Source organism: Limulus polyphemus, unplaced genomic scaffold (genome assembly GCF_000517525.1).
Source record: "Limulus polyphemus unplaced genomic scaffold, Limulus_polyphemus-2.1.2 Scaffold2844, whole genome shotgun sequence".
Lineage (NCBI taxonomy): Eukaryota > Metazoa > Arthropoda > Merostomata > Xiphosura > Limulidae > Limulus > Limulus polyphemus.
Genome location: NW_013668454.1, coordinates 23856 through 36586, shown reverse-complemented (window position 1 = coordinate 36586; position 12731 = coordinate 23856). Strand labels below are relative to the sequence as shown.

The window sequence follows — 12731 nt, the reverse complement described above, 5'->3', positions numbered from 1 at the left end:
GAGAGTGTAGTATTTTAGTTGAGAGTAGTGTAGTATTTTAGTTGAGAGAGTGTAGTATTTTAGTTGAGAGTAGTGTAGTATTTTAGTTGAGAGTAGTGTAGTATTTTAGTTGAGAGTATTTTGTGATTTTTAGTTGAGAGTAATGTAGTATTTTAGTTGAGAGAGTGTAGTATTTTAGTTGAGAGTATTTTGTGATTTTTAGTTGAGAGAGTGTAGTATTTTAGTTGAGAGTATTTTGTGATTTTTAGTTGAGAGTAGTGTAGTATTTTAGTTGAGAGTAGTGTAGTATTTTAGTTGAGAGAGTGTAGTATTTCGAGATCACTACAACTGCAATCCATTCTCTTCTCTTTTTAGTTCGATAATTGCACCTTTCTTGGAAACTTTTGGGTGATAGGAGTTGAACTGAAGAAAAACATGTTCTATTTCATTGGTTTGTGAAACATCGTAGATTTTATATTATTGTCCATCATTATGGTAACGTCGATAAACAAGTTGTATTAAAGTAACACAGTTAAAAAAAAACCTAACAAGTAACGTGACCTCTAGGCCTTGTAGCTGAAGCAAAGACATTTCACTCTCTGGAATTGCTCTGTTAAATTCTTCTTATAAGTTATAGGGTTGCGTTGTCTTAATTATCAGACTCTCCGTTAGTCCCAGCTCGCTAAAGCTGCGAAACAAAAACCTACAAATGACGTTTCTGCTGACACGCATCTCACAAGCATTGTCTATAAAGCTGTTCCTCTGTTGTAGCTTTGGGTAGGGTGATACTAAACCACGTGATTCTGCAATGAATACAGAAACTGATGAGATCGTGGCTGTGATAAAACGAACCTTTTCACATAAGCTTGTATCAATGCCCAATCGGTCAGACCAACCAAACTCGTTCTACTATAAACAAATATAAATTAGAGTTATAAGGCCGTTTGTTACTAGTATCAAAATACGTTTGGTACCTGCTGGAGCTTTCTTACACAACCATGGGAACTGATGTAGAAATACGTAACACAACATATCGACGATTTTTAAAAAACAGCTATCTACGCGCCAGAAATTACATGTGACTGAACGAAAACCTTTAAAACGCATTTTTTTTTTATCCATTTAGAGATCGCATTTCACACCTTTCTTTCTTAATTAATTCTAGTTCGATTGAATACAACAGATATCTATTTACACTAACTTTTGGGTTTTAATATCAGTTTATGGCATAATACGATTAAAGTAAAATAGTTTTCCTTTCATTATGTTATTTTGGACAAATAACCCTACAAGTTTCTGGGCAATATCTATTTTTAATATTATTATAGAAAGGTAAATGTTTCCCTTAAAAAAAAAAAAGTAGCCTTACAACCCATTGTTTTGTAATCCAGAAGATTTTGTGCTGAAACTTTAACAACATTTACGGACCTTTAATTAACAAAATAAGGTGTCAGTTTTTTTTTCGTTGTTGTCTTTTCTTAGTTCAAAGGTACACGATAGGATTTCAAGCACTGTCCACCGCGGGAAACTGAAACACGAATTTTAGCGTTGTAAGTTTATCGCCGACCCATCGAGTAACGAAAGATGTCAGAAAAAAAAAGCATAAAGTATACGAATACTTAAAAAAAGGACAATTTTGATAAATCAATAATTTCACAGAAATGCTATACGTTTAATTTTTCTTAAGTAACCAGGATATTTTCTACTTAAATCTAAATATAGTGTTCTGAAACAAAATTCGTTAATGTTGTATTAATCTCTCAAAGGCTTCTCGACTCTTATTAATTACATTATATTCAAGTTACATTTTTTTTTTTTTAATTATGTACTGTCCGGAAGTAGGTTAAGGAAGTGAAAACTACATTTCTCACACTGTAGCCTACATACAAGTTAAGCACCTGCCCACACACCGGGAGACGCTACCGTGAAGATAACGCCAAGGGGCCAATGACCTTCTAATCGGCCATGAACTGAAGCGTCTACTATGGTGTTTCATAAAATGCTGTTTCAGGTTTCTTTCATGCTATATTAAACAATAAGTGTGGAGTAAGAACAAAGTTTTTTTTATTTCTTATTTTTTCTAGTACTACCCGAGCTCAGCCAAATCTAAGCAAACACTTAACTAAATCTGTTATTCTCACATCACATAAACATACGAGAGTAAGTTACTTCGTGCAGTCGTACGTTTAATATTACAGATGTTTCAGTTGTGTTCACATCATGTAGATTCAGTTAACTAATCTTGATATACAGATTTTCCCATATATAGATCCAAGTAATAAAACTAGAGGGTTATACAGAAGTCTCCACCGTCGTGAGATTTCTAATAATGTGTAGAAAGAATAACACTAATATCAACAGTGTATATAACAGGATTCAGAAAAATCATGGGGTACTCCATTTTTGCCTCACCCTGTATTTATTAATCGTTAATTCACGTTCTGTCAATATCTATTCCACCCATGGTTCACGCCACCAGTGCATATCAAGTATGACCGGATAACAAAGAAATATATACAATACAGACCTCATTTTGCATGCATATCGAAGAAATGACGTCAAGACTTGTTCATTACTGTTAGTATGCCTGTCGGGCAAAAATGAAAATAGCGTGCTGCGTAGAAAGAAACCGCATGACACCAAAGCGCTAAGCAAGTTGTATTAAAATCAACTTCAAAAACCCACGACAAGCCAGCACAAAATACCTAACGTGACCTCACGGCCTTGCACGTGAAGTAAGGATACGTCACTTGATGGAGTTGCTCTCTTAATGTATTGCGTTGTTTTACAAAGAAAGGGGATAAAATAATCACGATGGATAAAATTATAGAACATAATACAATTTCCTATCAGAATCTCCGTTAGTCCTAGCTCGCTAAAGCTGTGAAACAAAACCTACAAATAGTATTACAACTAACACAAAACTCGCATGCGCACTACGTGTAAAGCTGTTCCTCTGTTGTAGCGTTGCCTTTAAAAGGTAGGGTGAAAGTCTCACAGATACTAAACCACGTGGGTCTGTGAATAATACTGAAACTGACAGGATCACGGCTGTGATAAAACGTGCTTTGAAATGAACCTTTGCTCGTCAGCTCATATCAATAACCAAACAATAATCAGTCAGACCAGCTAAACTCGTTCTATCTTATACAAATAAAAAATCGAAAAGGTAAAATTAACACTGTCTGTAATGCTTCGCGGTAGTCGAAAATTTGGAGGCCTAATATCTTCTATAAAAGTTCGCACTCAAAGAATTCAAACTTTTGCACGTTGAAGTAAAGACAGCGTGACAAGTTATTTGTTTGTTAAGCAGAAAGCTACATAATGGGCTAACTATGCTATCGAAACCCGGTTTGAAATTATATCTAACTTTCCGCAGAGCCCACTGGAGGGGAGGGGCAAGTTATGCATAAAAACTTAAGTACACTTCAAAATTACACCCATCGGTAGTATGACTGGTAAAAACTTCACCAGTAATAATGCACAATAGACAATAAATTCCCCCCACCCTTTTTTTTTTTGGAAACTAATTTTTCTCGCTTTGCATTATCACCGATACTTAACCATGGTACTTCTTCCTGGATACATGCAAAATCGTAGCAAATCCATTGGATATGACATAATAAAATGAAATCAGGCGCGGGCATGGATGTCAGGACCGTGAGAAAGTCTCGCTCTTCCACGAAAGGCAAACAAACGTACACCAAACAGCTGTGACTTCTGCGTTACAGGCTATCATGAGAACAATTTTCAAATTCTGACTGAAAGACAAACCGAAACGGGCTAACAGCACGTTGTTAGCAAAATGGTTGTCTCAAAAAAAAGTATTGCAACTCTACGATATTCCGTAATTCACTCGAATCCGTAATCTCGTCATCTGTGACAATTTAATAAAACGTAAAACATACAAATTAACACACACAAGAACTATTTACATTAAATTTTATATAGCCATTCAGAAACATCTTATTTTCATTGAAATTTGTTCTTTAAATAAAAACAAGAGGGAATCCTCAATAACCGCGGCACTTGAAATTCTATTAGGCAGAATCAGAGTAAATTAAGCTATGAGGCTTATTTTTTTCCTTTTTATTAACTGTATTTTTGTGCACCAGCAAAAACCAATCGTGGGGGTGCGTGTATAACCCGATTCGATTTTATTACTCATCTACCCTCTAACAGATTTTTTTAAAGCAGGATTAGAGTAAATTAATCTATGAGACCTTAGGCGTGGTCAAGTAGATCAATCGAAGATGTTTGACCTACTGAGTCCAAAAATGTAATTAGCTCTCAAATCGGTCAAGAGATGACGGAGATATGAGCTAAACGTTTGTACATGAAAAAAACAAAAAAAAACTCAGAGACATTCTACTAGCCACTATGCCGCAGCTAAAAATCTCAAGCATACACAACGCTCTGTGGTCGTATTCAACGTAATAAATAAGTTTCTCGCTGAAAATATTGCTTTGTCTTGTCCAGTGTTAGGGGAGTTTTAAAGGGAATATTTCTTAGGCAGTGTTAATTAACCATAATAAAACTGTAGACAATCAAACAAGTTCAAAATTCACTTTATTAACAAGTCAAGAAAAACAACCAAATTTCATTTAATGCTGGTTAACAAGTTATATGGTTAATCTGGACGTGTGGATAAAAAACAAACAGTGATACACGTATAACAACCTGACCTCGAATCGAGGACACACGTTCTATAGTTCGTTTCCTCAAGGTCAGGGCCTGGGGCACCTGTTGACTGACCTTATATTCCTTCCCTTGGAGTGGTTGCTCGTGGAACCAGAACGTGTATGTGGCACTCCAGTTTCTTTAACGACGAATCATTGTCAAGATCCCCCCACCTTCCGTTATGAAAAACTTGGCTACAATAATATAATATTGTTATTAAAACACATTAAATGCAGAAGTCCCCTTCCTCCCCTAATTCCTAAGAGGTGTGTAATAATAATAAAAAAAAAAATTAGTTCTTTTTGGTTTCTCCCACAATAAGCTTTTTTATTCAATACCAGAACTAGTCAGCTACGCTGGACGATAACAAATAAAATGTTACGAATTAAATACCGAAAAATATTGGAAAACCAACTAGGCTAAATTTTTTATAAAAACAAGTTAACTGTGATATATTTCACGTTCCTCTTCACGTGTAGTGGAATAAAAGCATAATCGAAGTCAAGACGTCGACAAAATAAAGTTTTTCTGATGTGTTTTTACTTACATTCGGTACATTTTGACAATTATCGTTGAAAGATTGTACTAGAGAAACTTGTTACATGTGATCCCTGAATTAAATGCTTTCTGTCTTGTTTAATACTTCTATAACAATTCTCTCCACACTGGAAACATGATGAAGGGTTGTTTTCGTATTCGTTAATAAAGTTATTTTAATTTGGCGAGTGTTTCACCGTTACTTATTTTATTCTACTTTCTGTAAGTTCCTCGCTTACGCTATACTTTTATTACAGACCTTAATAACACCTTTTGAAGCAAACAAAAATCCACTCATTACATTTCACGTGTGAATACGTTAGGCCTACTTGAAGGATCTGTTCATATTATTTGTCACATATCTACGTGTTTTCCCAATTCACCCAAACAACGGAGTACCAATTACAAACACTTTCTTTGTGTAAAAATAGAACCCTTTCCGAACAGTCTCTTGTTTAGCACTTTACCCAAAGAGTTATTTGAAAAGGTCAAATTTAGGTTACATCCCAGTTTTCAGTTCTTTTTTTTACTGAATTTTCTCTTGAAAGCAAATACTGCTAAAAATATAGTATTCAATCTCCTGCATTTAGCCCACACCCTAACTTGGTTCCCCGTTACTCTGAGAAGGGGGAAATTCTTGTAAGATGTTTAGTGAAACCAAAATAATGCCCTATTTATCTTCTTTCGAAGTAAATTTCGGGAATGTCTAAACAGCCCAGATACTTAGTTCAAACGTTGCCCGTTTTCCAGGATCCTAAACAACCAAGTAAAACAAACGGAAAAATGTAAAGTGGAGTGAATGCTTACATAGATGTCACTGTTACCATATAAAAATGGTCGTCGTTCTGTAATATATCGATACTGTTACCATATAAAGATGGTCGTCGTTCTGTAATATATCGATACTGTTACCATATAAAGAAGGTCGTCGTTCTGTAATATAGCGATACTGTTACCATATAAAGATGGTCGTCGTTCTGTAATATATCGATACTGTTACCATATAAAGAAGGTCGTCGTTCTGTAATATACGATACTGTTACCATATGAGGTCGTCGTTCTGTAATATATCGATACTGTTACCATATAAAGAAGGTCGTCGTTCTGTAATATAGCGATACTGTTACCATATAAAGATGATCGTCGTTCCGTAATATAGCGATGCTGTTACCATATAAAGATGGTCGTCGTTCTGTAATATAGCGATGCTGTTACCATATAAAGATGGTCGCCGTTCTGTAATATAGTGATGCTGTTACCATATAAAGATGATCGTCGTTCTGTAATATAGCGATGCTGTTACCACATAAAGATGATCGTCGTTCCGTAATATAGCGATACTGTTACCATATAACGGTGGTCGTCGTTCTGTAATATCGCGATACTGTTACCATACAAAGATGGTCGTCGTTCTGTAATATAGTGATATTTTTTTAATGCAGAGTCAGGACCTTTAACAGTAGAGAGTTCTTTAATGCAAAGTCAGGACCTTTAACAGTAGAGAATTGTTTATACAGAGTAAGGGCCTTTAACAGTAAAGAATTGTTTATACAGAGTAAGGGCCTTTAACAGTAAAGAATTGTTTATACAGAGTAAGGGCCTTTAACAGTAGATTTCAACAACAAGAAGAAAAATATTACCGCCTGAAGTCTCTGAAATTAACTTATTACAAAATGAACACATGATAAACTTATTTAACCATAGGATTCGTATGTTACGAACAGCTTCGTAATTATACAAAATAATACGGTCATGGTAAAATACGATCCAACGTAACTCTAACAAATTCAAGGTTACTATTAATTCAAATTACGAACTCTGTAAAACAAACTAGTTTGTAAAAAAAATCTACAACTTGATTTTATGGAGAATGTATCGCGAAACTTGAACTAGGTCGCTAAAACACTTCATGTAGGTCAGACAACTTTCAAATATTTACTCTTGACAAACCAGACTGGACCATCACAAAACGGCTTAAAAACTGGATCACGGCAGACCAGTCGGTAGGGAGGTCGATGCAACTCCAGAAACTTGATTTACCTTTAACTGGAGCGAAATTACTTTGAGTTTTGATGCTAATGTCCTAAGTCTCTATCCATTAGTTAACAAGTACATTGTCACCACGACTACAAGAATCAGGCTGTGTGACATTTTATATAAGACTCATCATGTTTAAAGCAAAGTTTGTCCACTCCATTTAGCGTTGTTCACCCACCTCATCTAAAGGAGGGTAAGGCTTTACAATGGTACACATCATTCATCCACACTGTCTCTTCCAACAAGGAAAGGTCGTTTAAAAACTCTTTTCAAACCTTTTGCAATCTGCAGTGTTCACTCGCCTCTTCTGAACTAGATTGATGACTTAAATTGTTAAACACCACCCACCTTTTCCTACCTCCTTTCGACAAGAAAACTGTAATTTAAATCCCCACCCCTCTTTCCGTTTCAATCTGCATGTGTAGTATAAATATAATATTTTTTATTCTAATTATTTTCGAGCACAACAAGGCACCGAAAGTTTAATTTAAGCACAAGTACAATTACTAAAATTTCAGTTTCCAGGAGAAAAATGTTAGGATATCTTTACCTAGGCCATACAAAAAGTTCCCTAACTAGCTTAAGAGTTCTATCAACACTGCCTTGAAATGTAGAAATAACACACCCAAAGATCCGGGTAATAACTAGGCCTAAAGTACATAACTGGTAACGAGAACGTTAATAATACACCAAAAGATCCGGGTAATAACTAGGCCTAAAGTACATAACTGGTAACGAGAACGTTAATGATACACCCAAAGATCGTGGGTAATAACTAGGCCTAAAGTACATTACTGGTAACGAGAACGTTAATAATACACCCAAAGATAGTGGGTAATAACTAGGCCTAAAGTACATAACTGGTAACGAGAATGTTAATAATACACCCAAAGATCCGGGTAATAACTAGGCCTAAAGTACATAACTGGTAACGAGAATGTTAATAATACACTCAAAGACTGTTGGTAATAACTACTTATTATCAAAGCCTAAAGTACGGAACTGTTCTTCTGGGTCTTCTTCCGGGAGGGTTATGACTTTAATTTCGACAACCATATTGGGGGAAAACAAAATTCAAAATAAGACCTACAGTTCATATGGGGATTACTGCCCCTGGAACATATGTTTAAATACGAAGATTGTTTTCATTCAAGTTACACATACGAATACTATACACACGTACGATACATATACGCTCTGATAATTTTAATTCACCACCGCTCGTGTATGTAAATTAGCTAAGCTCGTATTGGTCAGAAAAACAAACAAACAAAAACACTGGTTGCTCCAAACTGATGGACGGAAATTGTTGAAGATTGCTTTAATAACTGTCAAAAAATTGCAACCTTATTTCAAAATGGAACCAATATCTTAAAAATGTAAAAGAACTAAATGCTCAAAATACTTAGCATGCTCTTATTATGGCTGTTAATGCGATATATCACCAATTTCTGCTAAATTAGTGAGAAATGATGGGGAGGGGTGGAGCAACAAAAATATCTTGGTAAGTATTAATAATGCAACAATCGATAGAAGAAAACGACCACGGTCAAGTTACAATGATAATATTGTGTGAATAGCAATAATGAAGTTATGCTTGGTGTAAATTACGATTGTGCCTTAATTTAAGTTAGTGATGATGACAAAGAAAGCGAATACGTCATGAAAGAATGCAAACATGCACACGATATCGGAGATGTTTCCTTGACGCGAAATTTACAAAACCGAAAATCACGTGAGAGTGAATCCTTTAATACTGTTCATAAAGCAAGTCATATAATTACTTTCATTATTTTAGTACTAAAGAAGATATATTTTATTATATTACCCAATGATGCAGTCCAATATTGCTTAATATAGGAAACCACTTTTTAAAAGATAGCAGAGAAACTAAAGAAATCAAATTAAAAATGTATAACTGAAGTACAACAAATCTTAAGCGACATTCTATCCAGATAATGGTGTTATTAGCTCCACTGTGTGATTCACTACAAAATGACGAAGTTTTCCGTTTGTGTAAAGTCGATATCAAAACCCAATAGACTACCCGATGTGTTAGCTTCATACAGGATCTTGTGAACGCATTTCGAACGAGGATGTTTACAACTGCGTCACAGGTTGATAAGCAATCAATCAATAATAACTTCCGATCAGAGTAAGCATATGTTAAATATTATTCATGATTTTAACTTTATACACAAGTGCCAAAATATTATAATTAAGTATATGTACTTTGAGCGAAACTAAAAACCAACTTGCCTATCAGTATAGCTAATTAAGTACACTTTTCTTATGCATCTACTTATAAGGATTATAGAATGGATTGTTTCATCAGTTACGTACTCTTGCCGTTAACAATATTTTCGGCCGTAAACCCAATAATAGCAAACCAGGTTCGGCCAGCTTTGGAAATTTAGGTCAGTTCTAAATATAAAACTAAGTAAACAATGCAAACCAATCATTATAATAAAAGCATAATAACGAACGACAAATTATGATAAAATAAATGTAATTATATTCGATACAGTAATTAGTATAACCATTATTATTAATGAAAGGAACAATAAGAAGACAAAATAGCATTTGGTATTGGAATGTATGAATGGCTCATCGATTTTCTCTCAAATCGAATATTTAGATCCTAGTTTTAATTGGGGAAATAATTAACAATAAGTTTGTGAGTTCTCCACAACATGGCATGACAACAAAAGATATACATATTAAAATAAACATTCCAAATCACCTACTTAGACTTTTAAATTCACATTTCAGAGGCCAATGTGAAGCCTCCTACCGTTCTCTATTTTGAGTATCTGAAGTGATTAACCGAAACTGAAACCTTTACACCAGGATATAACGTAAGATCGTGACATGACATGACAAAAATTTACATCCTTAGAAGAAAATCTGAATTGCTTTATGCTACATATTAATACAAGTAAATTGTCTGCACTCAGTCTCAAGTATGATTATGAACTATTGCTATTTCACGACTTCCGAGTACATACCAGTTGTAAAAGTATATTTTTACACCATTAATTTATCTTTATTAGTTGATAAAAACAATTGTTACATTCTCCAGTTTTCACATCCTTAGGCCTACTCTGTTACACTATTATTTGTTACATTCTCCAGTTTTCACATCCTTAGGCCTACTCTGTTACACTATTATCCACAGACATTGATGACACATTGGTTCTTTCACTCATTCCAATACATTCACAATGATGGAGCATGGAAATTTTCTGTTCACCTACTGTGATAATGCCTATTATCGGTGCTTATTTTCCGTAACCTGTTCTAGACTTTTATTACTATTTTAAAATATAAAGACTTAAACACGATAATTAATCTAAGACTGCCTACGCTGCTTTGCGAATTAATATTTGGCAGAAGTAATCATCTATATTACTCCTCCCCAGGCCAATCCCAAGTAATAACGTCTTATTGTTATCTTCCATTGTGGTATCCAGGAATACCATGTTCCCCATCTTCTATATTGATAATGTTTATTTACGCACTGTCATGGAGGCGGCATAAGGTCCAGATGTGAAACATCATCTTTTTACTTCACCCCTTTGTTGTTGTTTTTTTTTTATGGAAGACAACTTTTCCCCTTGTATGGTATTTTAGTGTATCTCGAGCCTGAGTTAAAGAAGTTAGAACTGGAACATCCTCTGTTGGTGATGTATTGAAATACAGGGACACTTTCTTTATCCAGTTCTCTCCTAGTGAAGCTCTGTTTGGTGCTGGAGTCTACTGTCCCGAACCCTAATCACTGACCAGGAAGGGGTAAGGACTGTCCACAGGAACTCTGTTGTTATTAAATCCTATCTAATGCTTGTTGGGAAATCAGTTTTAACTGAAAATACCAAACTCTAAGTCAAACTTCCTCCAGCGTCAGCAAGTATCTGGTAGCTCTTTTACTACAAACTAAGTGTTGATCATTATGATTGAGATTCTAGCGTGGAAGACTATCACATCCAAAATGACAACTATGGTTCTTGTGTACTTTGTGGTTCTGATTAGTACGCTGGTTTGGCTTACGAAATGCAGAAGAAATGGGCGTAATTCTGCATTAATGAATATAATTTTATAATGAGCATTAAACACATGATTAGAATTTCCTATAACTTTACAGATACAACCGGATACGTTTTGCTTAATACATCAAATGTTAACCCGAAAATACGGACTCGTCGGTTTTTTAAACACTTTAAACTTCTCATTCGGTTGGTTACTAAGTGCCTAATAAGATGCCTTTCACATAAAAAAAACACATCAACATTTGAATCATAATTCAGCTAACTACTGCTTAACATTTCACATAGTAATTTAATGATTTCATTTATTTTGGGTTATATCTTTACATTGAGAGCTGTAACAAACAAAAATTACGTAATATGATGTAGTACAAAGAAACACCACTAGCGAACGGTATATAATCAAGTCGGTAATTTGGAGGTTAAAATTTTAAAGATGGCGTACTCCTGTATACAATGATGTAAGCCTTCAAAGAAACAAACTGTTGTACTTACCCCATTGTTGGCTTGAAACTGAACGGTTGGCTTCGGAATGTTGCTTCTCTGTAAGGATTGAAACAAATAATATTAGCATATTGGCGCGTCAAAGAATTCTGGAGGGACGACGTAGTAGCCTCGAATGCTTTCATCTCGCGAATTCCTGTCTACTTACTGGTTCACTGTACTGAAAATCTGTAACGTCAATATTTACTGTTCAATAATTTACTCTCTCGAAGTACTGGTAAACAATAAAGGGGCTTGAGCATAGAGCCAGCTGGGCTACATTCTCGTCTGACCGAATTGTGTGGACTCTATAGAGTGTTTTTCTTTCTTCGGCAACGGGACGGGAACCATAAACTTAGGAATCATTCTTAGTTTAAATAAACAAGTTGTATTCCTATCAGTGCCTTTCAGTAGCAATATCGAGATTTCTGTTCTGTTGATCCTGTGACTAATCATTATATAAAATAATAACATTTTCATTAAATATCTTTCAAATGCAACAAAAAGAATGAATATCTATCTAGTGATCCGTGTATGTTGTACTATCTGATCCGTGTTTGTCGTAATAGCTGATCCGTGTTTGTTGTAATACCTGATCCGTGTTTGTTGTACTATCTGATCCGTGTTTGTCGAAATAGCTGATCCGTGTTTGTCGAAATAGCTGATCCGTGTTTGTCGTAATAGCTGATCCGTGTTTGTCGTAATAGCTGATCCGTGTTTGTCGTAATAGCTGATCCGTGTTTGTCGTAATAGCTGATCCGTGTTTGTTGTAATACCTGATCCGTGTTTGTCGTAATACCTGATCCGTGTTTGTCGTAATACCTGATCCGTGTTTGTCGTAATAGCTGATCCGTGTTTGTCGTAATAGCTGATCCGTGTTTGTCGTAATAGCTGATTCGTGTTTGTCGTAATACCTGATCCGTGTTTGTCGTAATACCTGATCCGTGTTTGTCGTAATACCTGGTCCGTATT

At 35.2% G+C, this 12731-nt stretch overlaps 1 protein-coding gene across 4 annotated transcripts in view; it reads right to left on the bottom strand.

Moving 5' to 3' along the window:
- The window catches only part of LOC106468038 (RNA polymerase II elongation factor Ell-like), a 40881-nt gene that overhangs the window by 20450 nt on the left and 7700 nt on the right, over positions 1-12731 (bottom strand). For 3 of the 4 annotated variants that reach the window (XM_022396340.1, XM_013928436.2, XM_022396343.1), the window contains exon 2: positions 11772-11819. Coding sequence is in view for 2 of the 4 variants with exons in the window: in XM_013928436.2 (XP_013783890.1) it covers positions 11772-11819 (48 nt within the window). In the remaining 2 variants the exon portion in view is untranslated. Of the gene's footprint in view, positions 1-4664; positions 4790-11771; positions 11820-12731 lie in introns of those variants that run through there. The other variant, XM_022396341.1, reaches the window with a different exon arrangement.